Source organism: Rattus norvegicus, chromosome 16 (assembly GCF_021556685.1).
Source record: "Rattus norvegicus strain SHRSP/BbbUtx chromosome 16, alternate assembly SHRSP_T2T, whole genome shotgun sequence".
Classification (NCBI taxonomy): Eukaryota; Metazoa; Chordata; class Mammalia; order Rodentia; family Muridae; genus Rattus; species Rattus norvegicus.
Window position 1 is genome coordinate 27,470,368 of NC_141549.1, and position 24,157 is coordinate 27,494,524.

General features: G+C 42.1%; 1 protein-coding gene across 3 annotated transcripts in view; it reads right to left on the bottom strand.

Annotated features, from left to right (window-relative positions):
* The window catches only part of Sh2d4a (SH2 domain containing 4A), a 69,941-nt gene that overhangs the window by 33,055 nt on the left and 12,729 nt on the right, over positions 1-24,157 (bottom strand). For all 3 annotated transcript variants that reach the window (XM_087588274.1, XM_087588273.1, NM_001012048.1), the window contains 2 exon segments: positions 20,679-20,835; positions 18,343-18,514 (listed from right to left, as the gene is read on the bottom strand). In XM_087588274.1, coding sequence (XP_087444400.1) covers positions 18,343-18,514; positions 20,679-20,835 — 329 coding nt within the window.

Consider the following 24,157-nt stretch of genomic DNA (forward strand, 5'->3'; position numbering starts at 1 on the left):
ACGCAACGAGGACCCTGCATTCTGCTGCCTACAGGAAACACACCTCAGAGACAAAGACAGACACTACCTCAGAGTGAAAGGCTGGAAAACAACTTTCTAAGCAAATGGTTGGAAGAAGCAAGCTGGAGTAGCCATTCTAATATCAAATAAAATCAATTTTCAACTAAAAGTCATCAAAAAAGATAAGGAAGGACACTTCATATTCATCAAAGGAAAAATCCACCAAGATGAACTCTCAATCCTAAATATCTATGCCCCAAATACAAGGGCAGCTACATACGTAAAAGAAACCTTACTAAAGCTCAAAACACACATTGCACCTCACACAATAATAGTGGGAGATTTCAACACCCCACTCTCATCAATGGACAGATCATGGAAACAGAAATTAAACAGAGACGTAGACAGACTAAGAGAAGTCATGAGCCAAATGGACTTAACAGATATTTATAGAACATTCTATCCTAAAGCAAAAGGATATACCTTCTTCTCAGCTCCTCATGGTACTTTCTCCAAAATTGACCATATAATTGGTCAAAAAATGGCCCTCAACAGGTACAGAAAGATAGAAATAATCCCATGCGTGCTATCGGACCACCACGGCCTAAAACTGGTCTTCAATAACAATAAGGGAAGAATGCCCACATATACATGGAAATTGAACAATACTCTACTCAATGATAACCTGGTCAAGGAAGAAATAAAGAAAGAAATTAAAGACTTTTTAGAATTTAATGAAAATGAAGGTACAACATACCCAAACTTATGGGACACAATGAAAGCTGTGCTAAGAGGAAAACTCATAGCGCTGAGTGCCTGCAGAAAGAAACAGGAAAGAGCATATGTCAGCAGCTTGACAGCACACCTAAAAGCTCTAGAACAAAAAGAAGCAAATACACCCAGGAGGAGTAGAAGGCAGGAAATAATCAAACTCAGAGCTGAAATCAACCAGGTAGAAACAAAAAGGACCATAGAAAGAATCAACAGAACCAAAAGTTGGTTCTTTGAGAAAATCAACAAGATAGATAAACCCTTAGCCAGACTAACAAGAGGACACAGAGAGTGTGTCCAAATTAACAAAATCAGAAATGAAAAGGGAGACATAACTACAGATTCAGAGGAAATTCAAAAAATCATCAGATCTTACTATAAAAGCCTATATCCAACAAAACTTGAAAATCTGCAGGAAATGGACAATTTCCTAGACAGATACCAGGTACCGAAGTTAAATGAGGAACAGATAAACCATTTAAACAACCCCATAACTCCTAAGGAAATAGAAGCAGTCATTAAAGGTCTCCCAACCAAAAAGAGCCCAGGTCCAGACGGGTTTAGTGCAGAATTCTATCAGACCTTCATAGAAGACCTCATACCAATATTATCCAAACTATTCCACAAAATTGAAACAGATGGAGCACTACCGAATTCCTTCTATGAAGCCACAATTACTCTTATACCTAAACCACACAAAGACACAACAAAGAAAGAGAACTTCAGACCAATTTCCCTTATGAATATCGACGCAAAAATACTCAATAAAATTCTGGCAAACCGAATCCAAGAGCACATCAAAACAATCATCCACCATGATCAAGTAGGCTTCATCCCAGGCATGCAGGGATGGTTTAATATACGGAAAACCATCAACGTGATCCATTATATAAACAAACTGAAAGAACAAAACCACATGATCATTTCATTAGATGCTGAGAAAGCATTTGACAAAATTCAACACCCCTTCATGATAAAAGTCCTGGAAAGAATAGGAATTCAAGGCCCATACCTAAACATAGTAAAAGCCATATACAGCAAACCAGTTGCTAACATTAAACTAAATGGAGAGAAACTTGAAGCAATCCCACTAAAATCAGGGACTAGACAAGGCTGCCCACTCTCTCCCTACTTATTCAATATAGTTCTTGAAGTTCTAGCCAGAGCAATCAGACAACAAAAGGAGGTCAAGGGGATACAGATCGGAAAAGAAGAAGTCAAAATATCACTATTTGCAGATGATATGATAGTATATTTACGTGATCCCAAAAGTTCCACCAGAGAACTACTAAAGCTGATAAACAACTTCAGCAAAGTGGCTGGGTATAAAATTAACTCAAATAAATCAGTAGCCTTCCTCTACACAAAAGAGAAACAAGCCGAGAAAGAAATTAGGGAAACGACACCCTTCATAATAGACCCAAATAATATAAAGTACCTCGGTGTGACTTTAACCAAGCAAGTAAAAGATCTGTACAATAAGAACTTCAAGACACTGAAGAAAGAAATTGAAGAACACCTCAGAAGATGGAAAGATCTCCCATGCTCATGGATTGGCAGGATTAATATAGTAAAAATGGCCATTTTACCAAAAGCGATCTACAGATTCAATGCAATCCCCATCAAAATACCAATCCAATTCTTCAAAGAGTTAGACAGAACAATTTGCAAATTCATCTGGAATAACAAAAAACCCAGGATAGCTAAAACTATCCTCAACAATAAAAGGATTTCAGGGGGAATCACTATCCCTGAACTCAAGCAGTATTACAGAGCAATAGTGATAAAAACTGCCTGGTATTGGTACAGAGACAGACAGATAGACCAATGGAATAGAATTGAAGACCCAGAAATGAACCCACACACCTATGGTCACTTGATTTTTGACAAAGGAGCCAAAACCATCCAATGGAAAAAAGATAGCATTTTCAGCAAATGGTGCTGGTTCAACTGGAGGTCAATATGTAGAAGAATGCAGATCGATCCATGCTTATCACCCTGTACAAAGCTTAAGTCCAAGTGGATCAAGGACCTCCACATCAAACCAGACACACTCAAACTAATAGAAGAAAAACTAGAAGCATCTGGAACACATGGGCACTGGAAAAAATTTCCTAAACAAAACACCAATGGCTTATGCTCTAAGATCAAGAATCGACAAGTGGGATCTCATAAAACTGCAAAGCTTCTGTAAGGCAAAGGACACTGTGGTTAGGACAAAACGGCAACCAACAGATTGGGAAAAGATCTTTACCAATCCTACAACAGATAGAGGCCTTATATCCAAAATATACAAAGAACTCAAGAAGTTAGACCGCAGGGAGACAAATAACCCTATTAAAAAATGGGGTTCAGAGCTAAACAAACAATTCACAGCTGAGGAATGCCGAATGGCTGAGAAACACCTAAAGAAATGTTCAACATCTTTAGTCATAAGGGAAATGCAAATCAAAACAACCCTGAGATTTCACCTCACACCAGTGAGAATGGCTAAGATCAAAAACTCAGGTGACAGCAGATGCTGGCGAGGATGCAGAGAAAGAGGAACACTCCTCCATTGTTGGTGGGATTGCAGACTGGTACAACCATTCTGGAAATCAGTCTGGAGGTTCCTCAGAAAATTGGACATTGAACTGCCTGAGGATCCAGCTATACCTCTCTTGGGCATCTACCCAAAAGTTGCCCCAACATATCAAAAAGACACGTGCTCCACTATGTTCATCGCAGCCTTATTTATAATAGCCAGAAGCTGGAAAGAACCCAGATGCCCTTCAACAGAGGAATGGATACAGAAAATGTGGTACATCTACACAATGGAATATTACTCAGCTATCAAAAACAATGACTTTATGAAATTCGTAGGCAAATGGTTGGAACTGGAAAATATCATCCTGAGTGAGGTAACCCAATCACAGAAAGACATACATGGTATGCACTCATTGATAAGTGGCTATTAGCCCAAATGCTTGAATTACCCTAGATGCCTAGAACACATGAAACTCAAGACGGATGATCAAAATGTGAATGTTTCACGCCTTCTTTAAAAGGGGAACAAGAATACCCTTGGCAGGGAAGAGAGAGGCAAAGATTAAAACAGAGACTGAAGTAACACCCATTCAGAGCCTGCCCCACATGTGGCCCATACATATACAGCCACCCAATTAGACAAGATGGATGAAGCAAAGAAGTGCAGACCGACAGGAGCCGGATGTAGATTGCTCCTGAGAGACACAGCCAGAATACAGCAAATACAGAGGCGAATGCCAGCAGCAAACCACTGAACTGAGAATAGAACCCCCGTTGAAGGAATCAGAGAAAGAACTGGAAGAGCTTGAAGGGGCTCGAGACCCCATATGTACAACAATGCCAAGCAACCAGAGCTTCCAGGGACTAAGCCACTACCTAAAGACTATACATGGACTGACCCTGGACTCTGACCTCATAGGTAGCAATGAATATCCTAGTAAGAGCACCAGTGGAAGGGGAAGCCCTGGGTCCTGCTAAGACTGAACCCCCAGTGAACTAGACTGTTGGGGGGAGGGCGGCAATGGGGGGAGGGTTGGGAGGGGAACACCCATAAGGAAGGGGAGGGGGGAGGGGGATGTTTGCCCGGAAACCGGGAAAGGGAATAACACTCGAAATGTATATAAGAAATACTCAAGTTAATTAAAAAAAAAAAAAAGAAGAAGAAGTCGGGATGCAATGGTGTATAGGAAACTACCAACAACCTTAGAACACGGCTACTCATATCATACATGATACATTGTCAACCACTTCCCTGTATATCGTCATATTTGATTCATATCCAGTGACACACACATAATGTAACCCACATCTTAGAGATCAGGAAACCCAACCCCATATAATTAAAGGACTGACTCCAAGTCCTCAACTTGACCTTTAATCTGCTGACTCAAAATTCGTCCCTGCCCCGGACTCAAGATGAAATGGTGTGACTGCAATCTCCAACATAAATTGTCACTAGGAACAGTGCACAGCAAAGCTATATAACGCAGTGTCACTACCTTCATAACACATGATCCTCAATACTGCATTTTTTTCTGTTGTGCTGTAGGCACAGTTACCTTTTTTCTAATTTATTTTACATTAATATTCTATTCCAGATGCTTTTTTTGTCTCTTTCAAAGGAATAGCATGTATGACTTACAAAGTGCTAGTAATTGTGTCTTCTATAAAATCATATTTTATAAACTTTCCTGAATTCTATCAGCTACATACAAAGTACCTGGGTAACTGTATAAAACCCTGATTATGACTGTGCTCTTGGCCCTTGCATTGGAAAGATAAGCACACTTGTTTCTATGTCTTCACCTGACACACCCAGTATTTTCTCTCTCACAAAAACAATATGGAAATGCATCCTCCATGTACCCTGAAAGGGATTATACATTAAAAGAAACCATTACTTGTTTGGGGAAAGAACCATGACTCTTCTCTATTCATTGTCAGCTCTGTTCTCCAAATCCTAACTTGAACTTCAGTAATGGATTCCCTTGTGCTGCTTACACTGAGCTCTTCACTGTTAACTGTATCCTCAACTCCCTAGCCTCCCAGACGCTCATGGTTTGACTTCAGAGAAGGCCAACTGCAGTCAACACCATGTTTCCAGGGACTAGGGCTCAGATGTCTACTTTAGGGCGGATGCAAGCTTCTCAACTCTGCCGTTCACATAGTGTCGGTGCATACTTGTTTGCTCACCACCTTTTCCATGATTCTCAGAAGTCCCATTTAACACTTGGGTCTCAGTTAGGGTTTCTATTGCTGTGACGAAACCCAAAAGCAAGTTGGAGACGAAAGGATTTATTGGGCTTACACTTTCACATTACTTTCCTAGCTTGCTCAGCCTGCTTTCTTATAGAACCTAGGACCACCAGCCCAGCTTGAGCCCAACCACAATAGGTTAGGCTATCCTCCACTGATCACTAATTGAGAAAATGACTGACAGCTGGCTTTTATGGAGGCATTTCCTCAACTAAGGCTCCCTTCTTTCTAACAACTTGTGTCAGATCTTATGACACAGATCAATCTTGTGTCAAGTCAACACGAAACCAGCCAGTACCTTCAGCTACACTATTTTTGAAAAATCTATGTAAAAGAAACAGTTCAGCACATGCTTTTTCTTTTGGCTCTTTTTTTTTTTTTTTTTTTTTTCGGAGCTGGGGACCGAACCCAGGGCCTTGCGCTTCCTAGGTAAGCGCTCTACCACTGAGCTAAATCCCCAGCCCCAGCACATGCTTTTTCTGCTTCTTCAAAGGAGTAGTCTGTTTTTGGATTCTTGCTTTGTGTGTGTGTGTGTGTGTGTGTGTGTGTGTGTGTGTGTGTGTGTGTGTGTGTGGTGTAAGCTGGTTTACTTGCACCTGTGTACACATGCATGTAGAAAGCCGGAGAACAACCTTATTGTTGTTCCTTAGTTCTATCTTGTTTCCTGGCCCAAAACAGCAAATAACTCAACGGATAGGCTAGAATAGGTAGCCTGCAAGTTTCAGGGAGTCCATCCAGAGTTAGGATTGCAAGTGAACACTACCATGCATAGATTTTTAATAATACGAAATAGGTTTTAGAGATCAAATTCGGGTTCTCATGCTAGCAAGGCATGCTAGCACTAACCAAGTAAGCCTTAGTTTTTTATTTCTGAAACACTCTTTTATAAAAGTAAACAGTTAAAATTCAGTTTCGATAATTGCTCCTTTCAGAGTAGACAGCAGACTTAACTTTCGTTTGGGAGGGAAGTACAGAAGAATAAAAAGCTAGACGAAAGGTTTTTCATTTTGCCATTAAAGGTGATTCCTTAACCGCTGTGTACTGATGGGTTGTTGATCATGTTGCACGTACGCAAACATAGTGTGTCTCGTGGAGGATACTTGTGGTTGAGAGCCAAGAGCTCACAATTCCAGTTTCCTTTCAGTTGAAGAAAATAAGACACAGAAGACTCTTGTTGCCTTTGTAATCTGCTGTCTGAGATGTCTGTGTGTGTGTGTGTGTGTGTGTGTGTATGTGTGTGTCTGTGTGTCTGTGTGTCTGTGTTTCTGTGTGTGTGTGTGTGTCTGTGTGTGTGTCTGTGTGTCTGTGTGTCTGTGTGTGTGTGTCTGTGTGTGTGTGTCTGTGTGTGTGTGTCTGTGTGTGTGTCTGTGTGTGTGTGTGTCTGTGTGTGTGTGTCTGTGTGTGTGTGTGTGTCTGTGTGTCTGTGTTTCTGTGTGTGTGTGTGTCTGTGTGTCTGTGTGTGTCTATGTGTCTGTGTGTCTGTGTGTGTGTGTCTGTGTGTGTGTGTGTCTGTGTGTGTGTCTATGTGTCTGTGTGTCTGTGTTTCTGTGTCTGTGTGTGTGTGTGTGTCTGTGTGTCTGTGTGTGTGTGTCTGTATGTCTGTGTTTCTGTGTGTGTGTGTGTCTGTGTGTCTGTGTGTCTGTGTTTCTGTGTGTGTGTGTGTGTCTGTGTGTGTGTGTCTGTGTGTCTGTGTGTCTGTGTTTCTGTGTGTGTGTGTGTCTGTGTGTGTGTCTGTGTGTCTGTGTGTCTGTGTTTCTGTGTGTGTGTGTGTCTGTGTGTGTGTGTGTGTCTGTGTGTCTGTGTTTCTGTGTGTGTGTGTGTGTGTGAGAGAGAGAGAGAGAGAGAGAGAGAGAGAGAGAGAGAGATGAATTTATTTAATTGCTTGCATGAATGTGGGGAGGAGGTCAACTAGATCAGAAGTAACCAATGAATATACCAAGGAGGAAAATGACACGCATTCCCCTAATCACCATTGACTGACCCTCAGAGAGGGGTGAGCTCTCATGATCCCTTACCCCTTCCATGATGGAAAGCTGAGGGGCTAAACATGTGTGAATCTGATATGGATAACCACAGCTTTTTAATCTCCTGTTTTGCTCTGCAGAAATAGTGGGATAATGCTCTAACGATAAAAATCTAAAATTAAGTAAATGGTCTTATTCAGGGTTGGTAGAGCGCTTGCCTAGGAAGCGCAAGGCCCTGGGTTCGGTCCCCAGCTCCGAAAAAAAGAACCAAAAAAAAAAAATAATAATAATAATAAAAAAATAAAAAGCATACAGTCACAAAGATCTTATGTTAAACATTAGTATAGTTTGTCATTTTCTTGTTCTGTCCCTCTCACCTTCTCTTGCAGGAAATGGGAAAAAACACTGAAACTCTTTAGACAAGTGTCTATATTGAGTGTCCCCAAGGAGCTCTATGCAGCTTCAGAGTTAGGGGTTCACACAGTGCCTCATATACTTGTCTTTGCCTAGAAATGGCATCTGGTTTCTCAGAATCCAGCTGGGTGACTTCAAAGTCCTGCCACTGACTAACACCTCCAGTTCAGTGGTAGGCACCCACAAACACTAAGGATTCACTCTTTCTGCTAAGAACCACAGTTATCTCGCAGAACAGCATCACTTATGAGATTCCTTAACAGTATCACCCCAGCCTAAAACAAGGAAAAGACAGGTATTTTGAGAAAGCAACAGCTTTGCAGAATGAAAGTCATGTACTTAGTTCCAACAGCCTGTTGTGACTGTCCTCTAAATCAAGTAACTGCCCTCTCGCAAAATAGCATTCCTGCCAGATAAGTGACTGTTGATGGAGGAGTGTGAAAGGTCTCAAGACCCTCCCTGAAATACCCATCCGCTTTCTACTACCTGTTTGCTGTCTTTAGCACTGCCTTAATTGGATATGGCCTAAGAAAGACTAGACGAGGTTGGAGGTAGGCTCCATCTAGGCAGCTATGAGGAAGCCCTTGTCCTTGTTGGATTAAGAATGTTCAGATACAACCTGTTAGAGAGAAGGACACATACCCTGGGAAGTAACCCTCCACCTATACTGTGTAAGGAAGCGCAATAGACTCATTGGCTCCCCAGAGTCAATTTGGATGGAATCATGCCTATTTGTCATTGGACCCTTAGAAGAAGGGGTAGATATTGTTTACATCTAATGCTAGCAGCACAGCCTCTTCCTCAGCACGAACAAATCAGGGAGAGACTTTTGTCTCCAACTTATCTCTAGAGAATCAACAAGGACCAAGGCTGTGCTCCTGAGAGGGTCTCACACCCAATGGACTTATGTGAAGAGTTCCTACTTTTCCATCAGCTTTCCTGGGGTGAACTTCATAGTCACCAATGTTCTCAGCACCCTTTGTAAAGGAATGGTGTCACTCCATTTACTCTCTATGATATGGAGGGAGGTGGATGCTGTAGAAGCTATTTCCCCAAGTCTTAGAACTGCCTATAGGCCCCAAAGTGTCTGTTTCTAGAATATACACCACTTCTGTTGTGCTAGCAACATGTCTTAGACATGTTATTTATTAGGCACTCAGTTGGGGACTATACTTGATAAAATGAAAATTTTAAACCAAACTAGATGTATTATTTGAAGAAATCTTTTTGTGAATGTCATGTTGTTTGTATAGGACGATGTCCCAAGACTAAAACTCATATAGTCTCACCCTGACTGCAGGGTTCAAATTACTCAACGTCAAAACCTCTAGAGGTTAGAAAGGTGAGGCAGAAATGCTTCGTTCCTAGAACTGAAGATCAGATTTTCCATTGTTCTCCAGAGGATGCCTTTGGAAAAAGTCATTTGCTAATGAAGGCACAGCCCATGTCACATTAGCAAAAAATAATTCAAAATCAAATCTGTTGACCTGGATGTTTAATATTCTAGTTAAAACTCCAGAAACTATTCCATGAATAGAAAGCTGTTGGATTAACCTTTCTTCACCTGGTAAGAACTTATATCTTTGTATTTTCACTTGTTAATTCTGTACCAGTAGAGAGCTAAATGCTGGCGGGATATTACTATTGTCATTTCTGTGGCCCATCACCCACCTTATTTTTGTAAATACTTGTCCTTTCACACATGCTCAGATACTTGAAGGTCAGACAGACATCTATGCCTAGAGGCAATCTAGAATTGTGTGAGAGATTGGTTTTGAAAAAGAGCTGACAGCCAATTGCTGGGCCAGTAAATGGAGGGTGGAGTTTGCAGGCAGAGGGAATGACACAGTGGGGAGGGGAGGGGCAGAAGTGGAGGATTCAGAAAGCTGACATGATGGGGACCAGGCCTGGCTGCGACAGAGCAGATAAGTACAGAGGTAACCATGTGTTGGTTTGTAGACTGTGTTGGTGTTCTGTCTAAGCTCCACCCCCACAGCTACCTGCCAACAGCCAGGTATGCTCCACCCCACAGTTGCCTGGCAACAGCCAGCTGTGCCTGACACTATAAAAGGGGCTGCTTGCCCCCTTCTCATTCTCTTTGTTCTTCTTTTCCCTGCTCTCCTGCCCTCTTCTCTGTCCCTTCTCTCCCCATCCCCCAACCCCTTCCCTCCACATGTTCATGACCAGCCTCCTTTACTTACAGACCCCCTTCTACTCTTCTCTCATTAAACCTCTCCACGTGGAGCCATGTTGGTTTGGTGTGCTTTGTCCGGGCGCAGGCCGAGATTTAAACCCCAATGGACCGGAATGCTCAGATTAAGATCTAATGACTCCGGAGACTACCAAGCAAAAGGCCTAAGCCCTAAACTTGATTAATGGCCTCTGTGTCATTATTTATAGTACTGGTGGGTCTGCAGAAAGTCACACCATAGAAAGCTGTGTCTCTCTACATTCTTTAGACCTGAGAAGAACAGCATTTCTACAGTGACCAAGGGATAAGTTTTGGGTCAGGGATAAAGGGGTGTAGTAAAAAGGAGATAAGAACAGGTCTGCCTCTTGCCTTAAGAATAATGCATTCTGAATGCTTCACTGCTTCTTTAAAAGGGGAACAAGAATACCCTTGGGAGGGAATAGGGAGGCAAAGTTTAGAACAGAGGCAGAAGGAACGCCCATTCAGAGCCTGCTCCACATGTGGCCCATACATATACAGCCACCAAACTAGATAAGATGGATGAAGCAAAGAAGTGCTGGCCAACAGGAACCGGATGTAGATCTCTCCTGAGAGACACAGCCAGAATACAGCAAATGCATAGGGAATGCCATCATTAAACCACTGAACTGAGAACGGGACCCACATTGAAGGAATCAGAGAAAGGACTGAAAGAGCTTGAAGGGGCTTGAGACCCCATATGAACAACAATGCCAACCAACCAGAGCCTCCAGGGACTAAGTCACTACCCAAAGACTATACATGGACTCTGACCTCATAGGTAGCAATGAATAGCCTAGTAAGAGCACCAGTGGAAGGGGAAGCCCTTGGTCCTGCCAAGACTGAAACCCCCAGTGAACCTGATTGTTTGGGGGAGGATGGGGAGGGGAATACCCATATAGAAGGGGAGGGGGAGGGGTTAGGGGGATGTTGGCCCAGAAACCAGGAAAGGGAATAACAATTGAAATGTTATAAGAAATACCCAACTTAATAAAGATGGAGGAAAAAATAAAAAAGGTGGAAAATAGGAAAGAGACCCTGTTTGAGCTCCTGTCCTGACTTCCTTTGATGATGAACAGTGATGTTGAAGTGTAAGACAAATAAACCTTTTCCTCTCCAATTTAAAAAAAAAAAGAATAGTGCATTCTACGTTCATAAAAATGATATTGAGTTAGCCTTGGTCTTGTACAAGGAATTTACATTTCTTATACAAGACCTTGTACACTTCTACCTCTTGCTTGAATGTGGCAGTATTGAACTCATGGTGTCAGTGGCTTTGGCCATTGAAACTGTACAGAAACCCTACTCAGTGGCCAGAAATGGTTTGAGAAAATACCCTTAGGCCACAATCCATTAGTGATATTTGTCTCAGGTGCAGGTGTTAGATATGCAGATATGCCCTGTAGTTACAACACTGTTTAAATATCTTTCATCTCATAGAAAGCAAGCAATCCCCAGCTGACACAGAATCAGAGAAAGCTCAGAGCTTCTCATTGTAGTTTATCAGATTTGATCTTCATTTTGCTACCACAACTCAAAAAACAATCCGTTCTGGAAAAGTCTGAAATCTAAAAGGCTCTAAAGTTACACATCTCCTATGCAAAGGAAAACCTGGCTTGGACTAACATGGAGCTATTTGGAATATTTATAATATTTGATTATACCGAGCTTCCACTAAGCTTTCTAAAGAGCATCATCCAATGTATGGTACAGGAGCTTTGAAGCTTTTCCCCTTGTCATCCCCTTCCGCTGGAGAAAATGCTCTAAGATCCCATATTAATAAGTATGTAAAATGGGAAAACAAAGCAAACATTTTCAGGTAATAAATCATGAAAAGATTTATTTTAAAACAATTCTTTGGTATACATATTATTTCATATCAATGATTAAAGATGAAAGTAAAATTGTATGTGTTTCAGAGTTCAGTGCAGACATGTTCATTTATTTTGTGTATAAATAGTTCAATCTAGGCTGAATATTTGCTTCTTCAGGTTAGAGAGCTTCTTTACTGTTTCGGGGAAGAGGGTTAAAGAATTTTTTATTTTATGGTCATCAATACTGAGACTCCCACTTCCCAAAAATTTAAGTACACAAAATAGTACAAGAAGGCAGAAGTACTTTTCAGGTCATTTCAGAAATTACTCAAAATTCAGTTCAAATCCCAAGCCAAATTTACTTTCTTTTAAAAAATTTAAAGCTGAAGTCAGCAACTCAAACAACAATTTTTAAAGTCAAACATTCTAATAATATAATCCAAAGATATGCTAATTTCATACACGTTGAGGAATGACTATCAGAAACTATTGAAAGTCTTTGCTTCCTGTAGTTAAGCCACTAGGCTTCTATAAGAACAGGAAACTGCATGTACAGTAGAAGCTGAAATTCATTACATATAATGCTCTCAAATTTGAGCTAAGATTTCCAAGCATAATCCACTACAAGTCTCACAGAGTGATGGTGGTGTCGTGGCTATGGCGTGTGTTCCGAGGCACACTGAAGTCACGTGAGCCTTGCCAGAAGGTCCTTGGATTCATTAGACATTTGATTTTTGAATTAGATTTTTTTTGTTCATTGTAAGTTCAGAAATCTTGTATTATTGCCAAAATTTGCATCTCCCACATTCAGTTGTATGTGCACATTACTTGTATGAAGTCTGAGATCATCTGAATTCTGAAACACGTCTTGGCCCAGATGTTTTGATTGATGAGTGGCAGACATGTAATACTGAGGCTGGTCCTTACAGGGATGATAGGTAGAATGACCTCTAAAGGTAGCCACACTGTAATTATCAGAACCTGGCTTACATGGCAAAAAGAACTCCATAGACATTAATTACAAACAATGGTTCTATATGGAGAAATTATCCTGGACTGTCCCTTAGAACACAGGAGATGTTAAAAGCAGGAGATGCAGCAGAAGGGAAGTTAAAGAGATTTTACACAGTCTTCCTAACCCTGGAAGGGCCACATAGAAGGAGAGGGGCTAGAAGCCACCTCCAGAGCCAATTGTCCCCAACTGATATCAGCAGCTAAGTGTGCCCTGGTTGGCAGTGAGAGAACATGGCTTTCAGATAGCTCATCTGGTCAATAGTCCTAACAACTCTAGATGACCAAACAGCAGCCCATGTGGCTTGATTTCGGCCTTGCAAGACCCTAAGCACGCCACACCAGGCTTCCAGCCTATTTTAATGGGTACTATTTGAGTCCACTAAGTGTATTGCTGTTCGTTTTTACAGTAACAAAAAACAACCCCTCTTGGTATCAGTATGAGCCTGATCCAGTCCTAACTAGTCTCCTCCCTGGCTCCCCACCACCCCACCCCACCACACCCCACCACACCCCACCACACCCCACCACCACATACATGTTCTGTGCCTCACGTCATTCAGAATCTGCTACCCAGACCTCTCCCTTACTTAACTGCCTTTCTAGCATGTCCACCCCTTTTCCTGATTGTCCTACACAAACCCAAACCAATGTGCCATTCCCCTTCTGATACTTGATTAGACCTTGCTTTTTGGCTTCTGGCTGCTTCCCTTTTTACCCATAGAATTAAAACTCTGCAAGGAGGAAGATATTGTTTTATTGATCCCATGTAGAACTGCTAATGCCCACCATTCCGTGTGCTGACCCATGGAAAAATGTTCAGGGAAGGAGTAAGTCAAGCAAACAGTTTAACAGTACAAGCATGGAGACTGGCCAGGCTTCCGGTGTTTCCACAGAAATAACCCCTCTTAGTCACTCCAAGTTGCAGTTTTCAAAGTGTTTCTAAATACATGACCTCATGTGATTTGTACCTGAAACCCATGCGATAAACAGCGTAGGCATTTGAGCATATAAAGAATGGTGTTTGATGCGACATTTTCATGTATCATTTAACCTTTTATTCTCCAGTTTACTACTCTCTCCTGCCCCCTCTGTCACCTCTTGCTGACCCCTTTCTCCTTCTGCTTTCAAACACACATATTCCATTACTCCCCCCTTTTATAAATGAAAAACCTAGGGCCCCAAAAGTTTGAGATATTTCCCAGACAGTCCAGACAGTCCAAGGAACAAACTCTACCTAGTGTCCTTAACATCCTTCAAGTAGGACAACCAGATTTCTCTAATAAGCCACACAAAGCACACAGGGAGTAAGAAGCAAAATGTTAGAGCTTGGCCATAGATAATACCTGCGTGATTAAGTTTCAAAGGAATGGGATCGAGAATGATTGAGCAGGACAATTGACATCCTGTCCTGGCCTTGGTGCTTGATCAAGGGCACAAACATCTGCAAACACACACACACAAACACACACACGCACACACACACATCATGAACATACAACACACAACACACGTGTGCATAGATCATAAATAAAAACACATGTGCACAGATCATGAGCATACAACACACATGTGCATAGATCATGAATAGATAACATGCAACACACAGGTGCATAGATCACCAGCATATAACACGTGCAATGTATTTGAAAATCTTTTTCTTCATAATAAATTTTAGGCTTGGTAAGACCACAAATTTAAAGAGAATATTCTTTGGTACCAAGGTTAGAATAAAGTGCAGCTACAACTTGAAAATCTTTGTTTAAAAACTGATTTCACTTTAGAAACATCAGATGGCTCTCCCCACTCTAGCACCAGAGTTCTCATCTAAAGGAAAAGGTCTGGGGGAAGGTGACAAATATTTTTGTCATATCTAAAAAGCAAACATTTTAAACATGTTGAAGTTGTGATGAGAGTTGGGACTGAGGTAGATACACAAAATTGATTGTTGATTGTGATTGGAGGCGTGTCTTGCCATCTCGTTCTTCCTTTTAGAAGAGAAATACTTGTAGTTGTCTCATTTGTATTTCAGAAGAAATTATGAAATGAATGGGAAATGAAATGTGAGCACGAGAAAAATTCCAAGACAAACTGGTGTGTGCATGTAAAAGATCGGCTTCTACCCCACCTATCACCGTGGGCAGTATGGGAAGTCCCTGTGTTCAAACCACAGCCCCTCTTCCAGGAGTCCCTGGTGATGCTGATAGCTACAAACTCCCTGGACATGATGTTTGGAGGCTTGGCTATGCTATCTGTTCCTGTACTCACGCTAACTCAAGACTGACCAATTTGTTTTAAAGCTGTTCAGAACTCACTGATAATTTCTCATTATTTCTGAAAAATAGAGTAAAATATGGATCCTCCACTTTTCTATCCACCCTTGTCCACTTCCAGAGTAATCAATCAGACACTAACATTTTCCCTTCTGTTTGACTCCCCCAAAGCTTTTTCCCATGTTGCCCTTGACTGGAACTATGGCTGCAAGAGTCCTTGGTACATCATCTCATATGCAAGGCCTCATAAGGCCACTCAGAAAGCCCAGGCCCAAGTCCTAATGTAATAGGGGTGCAGGGAAATCTGTCATTCCTCTCAGAACACTTACCATTCAAAATTAAATATTAGGTAAAGTCTCTCCCCACATCCCCAATCAGAAAAAGAACCCTTGAACCCTTGACAATGGTTGCTCTGATTAAAAGTTTGTTATCTCAGTGCATTCGTTTTTAAATAAATTTATAATTAAATCAGGCTTGGGATACCATCCTTGCTTTCTGTAAATTAACACTATTACTGGGAAAGAGGAGAAGAGGGAATGAACCAGCCGTCTGGCAGATGTTAGGGATGGGCCAGGTGCATTTGTATTTATGGTCTCCTTTACACATCAAAAAAGTATGCTAGATTGTATTAGCCTCTCTTTGTGGCCACACCAAATCATGGAGGTCTCATTAGCTAACACAGTAGTAACCTAGGCAGGTTTATAAGCAAAATATAAATAAGCCATTAAGTAGATCCTACACATTACAGACAGGAGTCTGCCATTCTCCCTGGGCATCCACTGTTAGAGGAAACTTCGGCAAACATCACAGGAAATTTGGCAGGACTCCCTATCCCCCAACATGGGAAAAGAACAAGATGTATGTGTATGCATGTGTGCATGTGTGTGCATATGGGTGTGTGGCATGTGTGGCATGTGTGGCATGTGTATGTACATGTGTGTGCATGTGTGTGTGCATGTGTGTGTGCATGTGTGGCATGTGTATGTACATGTGTGTGCATGTGTGTGTGTGTGTGCACGCGTGCATGTAACTTTCACCAACATCCATAGTTTTTTGAACCTAAATGTTCCTTTCTCCCCTCCTTGATCTCTTTGCATTTGAAACTTTAACAGACATCAAAGGAATGAGACCATGCCACTGAATGCTTATGATATATTTGAACAAGGTTTATTATGGTAGATGTTCAGTTTCTGATTTAATCTTTTAGCCTAGTATTGCACAGAGACGAACATGCCAACCTGGTGGTCCTTGAGGTGTTTGTTGTTGCTACTGTTTTTATTTTATGGCCTTAGAAACAGAGTAGCTTGGAGGGAGTTCAATGTAAAGTATGTTGAGTGCACACTGAGTATGAGACAGCTTGGGCAGCCTCACTGAGAAGATGGGAACTCCTCAGAGCTCATGCTAGGATCCAAATCAAATTTTCAAACTTTGAACTAAATTCTACGTCTTATATTTGTTGAGTTTCACTGTTATCAAAATAAGGACACCGTCATTAGTAAGAATCAACAGGTAAGGGGTTGGAGAGACAGTTCTGAAGTTAAGAGCATTGGGCTGTTCTTCTAGAGGACCTGAGTTTGGCCCAGGCACCTGCATAGCAGATCCCAACTGTGTGATCCCTCTTCAGGCTTCCTCAGACAATATACACACATGAAGCACACACATACACATACAAATTCTCATACACATCTAATAAAAACAAATAAATACATATTTTAAAAAAGCAATTAAGGAATGACTTAGGGATCATGAAGACCTAGGAGTGAACCAGATCTCCATTCAGCAGGTTGCTTAACCAGGCCTCCCTCAGCCTCCTCACTTGTATGATAAACAAAGATAGAAGTTTAAGAGAGGCTCAGTCGGTAAAATATGTGCTTTGCAAACGTGAAGATTTCAACTCAGTTCTCAGAACCCATGTAGACATGTTAGGTGTTTGTATGCTTGCAATCCCAGTACTCCAGAGGCAGAAACATCTGACTTATTGGCCAGCAGCCTTATCTGACTGGTAAACTTCAAGCCAGTGAGAGACCCTATGTTAAATGAGGTAGATGGCTTGCCTCGCAATGACAGTTAAGATTGTCTTCTGACCTCCACATCCAGGCACACAATACTAGTACGTAGTTACAGTGGTATGTAAAAATAAGTAAAATGTGCAAAGATAACCAGTAGCTAATGCACAGTATTCTGAGTATTAATGGAGATATTTGCCACATAATAACCCTTGAGTCATACTAATTATTAGAATATTATCAGATGCAGAAAGTAGGCTTGATAGAGATAATGGTATCCCCATGGACCTCAAAGCAAGCTTAAAGCAGCAGTCCCAATCCCATACAACCATGTGGACTTGAATGTAAGTCAAACAACAACAAACCCTCTGTTAATTCAGTGTAATTAAATTTCTGGCAGAATATAGTACTTCATAATAGAGTTTTTTGTTCTTCCAACTATAATCCAAGAAGCAAATTATATTTGAGCTTTCTAAAGCACCTGGGCCATAAAAGAATTCACATCAATTCTTAGCACAAAATTCTGTTTTCTGGAGAAAGCAGCTATTCCTGTATCGTGTGCAGAATCCATGAAGCCCAAAGGATACACATGGTTAGAGCCCATACATTAAAAAAGAAAGAAAGAAAGACTCAACAGAATATAATCTAACTCAGGAATGGGCTGAGTCCTGTCCTCCATCTACCTGTGAGTAAAGTTTTGCTGGACACATAGCCATACGTGGGCATTTGTGTGAAGTTATGACAAAGATAATATGGCTCACAAAACCTACCTTATTTACTAGGTAACTTTTACTGAAAAAATGTTTATAGTCTGCTATTATAGAAATGGGAAAAGAACCTCAAGACATATTAAAATGTCAAACATTTCATTTTAGCACCAGCCTATGGGGAAAAAGGTGATACTTAACCTTACTCATGAAGTACAAGGTTAAAAAAAAAAAAAAAGCCCCTCCCCCTGTTCCAATATAAGGTGAATGGCAGGACCTTAAGGGTTGGGGGTATTTGAGCTTCCAATGCATGGCTCCATTTGTGTAAGCACTCCTTGCCTTCCCCTCCCTGCCTATGGGATTCTGCCCATTCTGGGTATGTAAGACTCACTTGGGCTTTGTCGTCCTTCTTGGTTGGTATTGCTCTGGGTCCTTGATCTGTTGCCTCTTCTGCAGCTGCTTTCCTAGTGACATTCTGAGGCTCTGTCTTTTTCACTGCTTGCAGATCACAGTTCAGTGACTTTACTTTTAAGCTATTGGTGAACTGTAGAGACTGAGCTTTCCTGCAGAGAAACAAAGGAGAAATGATCAAAGACATTATTCAACTGGGACAGGCTTTCCAAAGCAGATGTCTACACTCAAACCATGTAAAAACCAGCAGCTGCTTGCTTATTATAATGCTTATTATCTGATAGATCTTCGACTAGAACTTTAAAAACATTAACTAAATCCTCCCAACAACCTGCTAAGGAAAGCATTGTTATCCTTGCTTTACAAGAAAAGGCTCAAAAGAGTACTACAATTTATCCAAGACCACATAACGGTATTGTCAGGATTTGAATCTAGGACTACCTAACTCCTGACTTAGCTGGACTGCCAGTACATACTGCCTTCCTCCAACCATTTGAAGATCATCCCCTGCCTCACTGTATGCTCATTTATAGTTTAACATTGTGATCACTGGAGTAAGACACTATCAGTCGTTGGGTACTGAAGGTAGGGTGACATAACTGTCCCAGTTTTAGCTCACCAGCTCAGAGGAGGGCTGCCTAGAACTCAAGGAGGATGCCCAGAAGAGGTGAACATCACCTGTCTCAGTGTTCCAAGTCACCTATGTGTCCAATTGATTATATCAATTTCCCACTAAAATCTCACTGCCCCGGAAGAGGTTCAGATTACTACACCTAGGTTTCAGAGCACCTTAGATGGCCTCCCCATCTCCCAGGGTTCACCAGGTACACCTCAAGCACTCAGAAAGGTTCATCACTCTCCCACCGAGCTGTTTAAAACCAAGTTAAAGAATCCTGATTATACCCTCTACTTGAAGCTTCTCCCCTAACCTCCTAGATCTGAATACCCAACTCATCCTTCAAGGCTCAACTCAGATCTCACCTCTTCTATGCATCAGAATGATGCCCTTCTGTCTGGAACGGGGGCGATTCTGTTTACCCCTTAACTGTTTTTGCATACTGTCTGAGTCCTCCCAGCACACCCTGCATGGCTTGCCTCATTTCCTTCCTAGGCTGGAATTCATGATTCTCTTTGCATCCTGGTGGCTAGCATAGGAAAAGCACCTGCAGAGCTTGGGCAGCTGGTTCAGTTCTCACAAACACACCTGACACTTGGCTGGCTGCACCCTGTGCTGTTCTGGGAAGATGCTAATAAAGCAGTGGTGGAAGTGAAAAGGTGGCATAAACCCTTTGTCTCCATTTAAGGACCAGTTCTGATTTAGAAAAGAAAGCCATAGGCACCAACTCCAGGAACAGACCAAAGCATCCAGAACAAGATCATAAAACTCCCTCCTGAAGAACAGCCTGGGGATAATCACAAAAGTGGGGAAATAGCTTCTGTCAGAATGGGTCATCTGTGCTGCATAGCCCTGTCTCACCTTATGGTTAAGCATTCGTGACATAGGAATGCTGGCCACTGACTACCTGTGACCCCCTTAGCACCTACTAATGAAATTTTAGATTACCTAATCCTTCTAGAGAGTTCCCCTGGTTCCCCATAAGAAGGCCTATTTGCCTTTGTCTAGGGTTACCATTTCAAAAAGAAATGGTAGCCCCCCCCCCCCCCCCCATGCTGGCTGCTTCTGTAGAACAAATACTCTTTGTTTTTGCACTCTGTCTGAGTCTGCGGTCTTCTTTCAGGGATGGTCAGACCCTTACAGATGATGGGGAGCCAGCAAGCTCTTGCAAATCAGCACTGCAATGTCTGTCAGCGCCACGAAGCAGTTGTTTGGTTGCATTGCAGGAATGAAGAGAATTACTGAAATTTTAAAAGAACTTTCTAGAAAGATCTAAAGTGATTTTTCTGCTCTTCTACCAGAAGCTGTGAGCAAGTGGTATTTTTACAGAGTCTTGTTGTTGATTGTGAAATACAACCCCCCTCCCCCAATTAAAAAAAAAAAGCTTATCAGTCTGAATACTTTGTCTCTAGCTGATGGAAAGGTTGTAGAACCTTTAGGAGGTGGTTGGTCTTGAGGTTCCTTACTCTGATCCCTCTTTCTGTTCACCTTGTGTCTGACTGTAGGTGCATTGTGACCAGATGCCTCACACTAGGGCCACCATACCTTCCCGCCATGATGGGCCATATTTTTTAACTTTGAGACAAAGAAATCAATCCATCCTTGAGTTGCTTTCATTAAATATTCCGTCACAGCAAAGCAAAGTATAACAAATACACAAGGCAGCCAGTAAGTCTCTGGCTGGAGTACAGGTCTCCTACCTGAGCTCTGCATCCTTCGCTGCTCTCAGGTGCTCCCTCTCAGCAAGGATCTCATCACACAGCACATCATAGGGTTTGTCCAGATGATGCTCGCCCATTACCCAAACCCACACCTGCTTATCAGCGCCCAGCTTCCAATGCACAGACTTGCCATTCTCTGCAAACGAAACAAAATTTGGGTTGGACAAATTATTTATGGAATATCATTTGTCCCAGTCACCTCACTATTTTCTGTCTGTGGTGGGGAACACCACAAAACGCTTCCACCCTGCTCAGGAGCAAACAGTAAATCTAGTGTCTGTGAAGATTTCTTCACGAATATAATGGGCCTGCTGTTTGCACCTGCCAGATGCTGAGAGAGAATGAAGGCATGCGTGGTGTCCATTATCCTTTAGGGAAAGAGAGTGAACATCAGGTACCACAACCTCGTAAGCCTAGATTTCCCCACAAACCAGAATTACACGTTTGCCCAAGCAGGGTCCTGAAAGACATGCATTTTAGACTGGTTTCATTCAGATCTTAGTCTTGCTACCTATCTGCTAAGTGACTTGGAAAAATTAAAATCTTTAAGACTCAATTCCCTCATCTGCAAAATGGGAGCAATATTATTATCCACTACAATGACGTCTGTGAAAAACAGGCAATGGTGAGGATGCCCTTATACCTGCCACATACTAGGAGTTCAACAGAGGTTAACTGCTGTCATCAGCCAGCCTATTATTTACTTATGGGGCCACTTGGAGATTCACACCAGCATGTGAGAAGAAAATACTGCCTGGGTAGTATGACACTGGGTGAAGCTACTTAAATAACCCTTGTTTACAATTGGTCTCCAGAGTTGTATTACATCTAGTTGCTGGCTCCAGAAATGTAGTCCAGATGGGAGCTTGGTCCCCAAGACCAGGGAAATGTCGAGTATAATTAAATGAGAGCAAGAAATACAGTCCCTAAACTAAAGGGACAGATCCAGGATCTACTCAGATCATTGTGGTCCACAGTTAGGTCTAGTCAATATCCTCAAACCAGCCACAGGTGCTGAGTGTGTGAAGGGGATGAGGCATATGCTGGTCCAAGCTGTGTTCCTTAGACATCCACACTGTGACTGCTTCCAGTCTCCTAATGCTAAGCAGAGGAAGCTTCTCAGTTCAACTGTTCACGTACTATTGGCCTATTTTAGAGCGCTGCCTCTGGTTGAATTACAGAAGCAGGCTGCCCAACTTGATCTCTGTTTTCTGCTCTTCTACAGAAAAATTAATCTGTCCCACAGTCTGTAAGCAGAACTACTGAGGGGAGGGGAAGGGCAAATTTGTACAATCTTCACCATAGGACTTTTAAAAGAATCAATTAGAAGAAACTTCTCTGATCCTGTTTTCAAGTAGAGAGACGGGTGGAAACCAGGCAGCAGGGGAGATAGAACTTGTGTGCTCTACTGTGGATAGGCCCCAGTGGAGTCCTTCCAGGTTTTACACTTTCCAGACATGACAAATGTTTAATTCTAGAAAGCGAGAATAAATAAACACTCATAAAACTGCCTCCATTGCACATTCCTGGGCCAACTGTAACATTTTTATTATACTCATCTATCAACCTTCATGTAAGTCATCTCTGCCAGTATTTCTGGACAATGGGAGAATGACACCTAGGGTAGAAAATGGTAGAATGCCCAGGGAGGCAAAGACTCAGAGCCCAGAGAGTCCTTGTTCAGCTGGGACACCACATGAATGGCCCCCAAAACAGCAGGTGGCAGGTAACATCAGCAATGACTCTGAGAAAAAGGGTCTTGCCATGGGGTGAGATGTACAAAATCTAGGACTGCAGGTGATCAGAGAGAGAGTACAGGGATTGAAAGTAGAGGGGAGACAAAGAGAGAACAAGAGGTCAGAAAACTGAAACATTGAGTTAGGGGAGTATGGTGGCATGTTAGGGGAGTATGGTGGCATTTAGGGGAATATGGTGACCATGGAGAAACACTGGCAGGCAATAAAGGAATTAGGTTCAAATGTCAGACGTAACCAGAGGCTCCCAACTGGGCTCTTAGCAGAGAGCTGTTGCCAGTGAGTGACTGCTTTCTGCCTCCACACCTCCAGGAACTCCTGAGTAGGTACAGAATGCAGACAGAAGTTGACACTGGCCAGCTAAGCTTTGAAATTGCCTTACACATATTATCATTGAAATCCCTGGCATAACACAAAGAGAAGGAAGCCTGGAAAAGAACCTTGGAGAACTATGGGTTTCATTCATAAGCAAAGGAAAAGAATCCAGAGTGTACATAAATAATATGAATGTGGAGAATTCTGAGTCCCCAGGTAACTTAGTAAGGCAGAAGATGAGTGGGAAGCCATGCAGAGGAGAGGACAGAGAAGAGTGGTGAGAAGTGATGTGGAGGGATACAGAAGCAATGTCAGGCATACAGAAGGAGACAGGTGACTCAGAATGGTGAACAGTGGCTTAGACAGCAGGTGTGTGATCCAGAGGAGTCCATCAGTGAGAGAACAGGAGCAAGCATTTCCAGAATATCAACTACACTCTAGCACTGCTCTAAGGGCCTAAGGGACAAAGAGAACAAACTACAGTACGAGCAAAAATGTATGAGAGATCTCCTTAAATTAACAACAGGGCAGGGCTTATACCTTGGCTGTTGGAAGCAGAGAAGGTAAAGATGTCAGGATGGATCAAACAAGGATGGATAGAAGGGTGGCAGAGGTAAAAAGAAAGCATTGGCGGGGGTGTGGCTCAGCTGGTAGAGCGCTCACCTATCAGACGTGAGACCCTGAGTTCAAGTTCAGGCACAACCACAGAATCAGGCATGGGGCTTCATGCCTGTACTCCCAGCACTTGGAAGGTGAAGGCAGGAAGCGCTGCAGGGCAATGGCATCCTGGTCTACTTAGGGAGATGGAGTTCAGCCTTTGTAGGACTTTGTAATGAAAAGAAGGAGGAGAAAAAGGAAAGAGAAAAGTGGAGAACAGGCACGCACAGAGCCATGTAGCCCCTAACATACATCCTTAAAAAAAGGTATAGACTTGAGAATTCTGAATGAGACCTGCAGAATATCTCTCCCAGCCTAACCCTATCCAGTCCTTCTGGATTTTTCCATCTATTTCACCTTGAAATTATTTGTACTCTTACATCTAAATCTGACACATGGAGGAAGGAATCTTTGTATAGCACTACCACATAATTATGTCTTTTGCTCGTCCAGGCCTTTAGACTACACAACCACAGGGCTCTTTATGATTGGTATCTCAGAGACTCTTCCAAAATTCTTCTAAAACCAGCTTTTCTAGAAAGGCAAGTTCATCCTCCTTGGAGACTACACCATAAAGAACTGCTAAGCAGACGCCTGTAGTTTCACCAGGTTCTTCTGAGACGTCTTTTCTCTGGACTAAAAGATTTTCCTTTCTCAGAGCTATGTGCAAACTCCCTAATGAGGCAGGGCTGTCAAATGTCCCATAAAAATGGGGCAGCAACATCTCTTTGT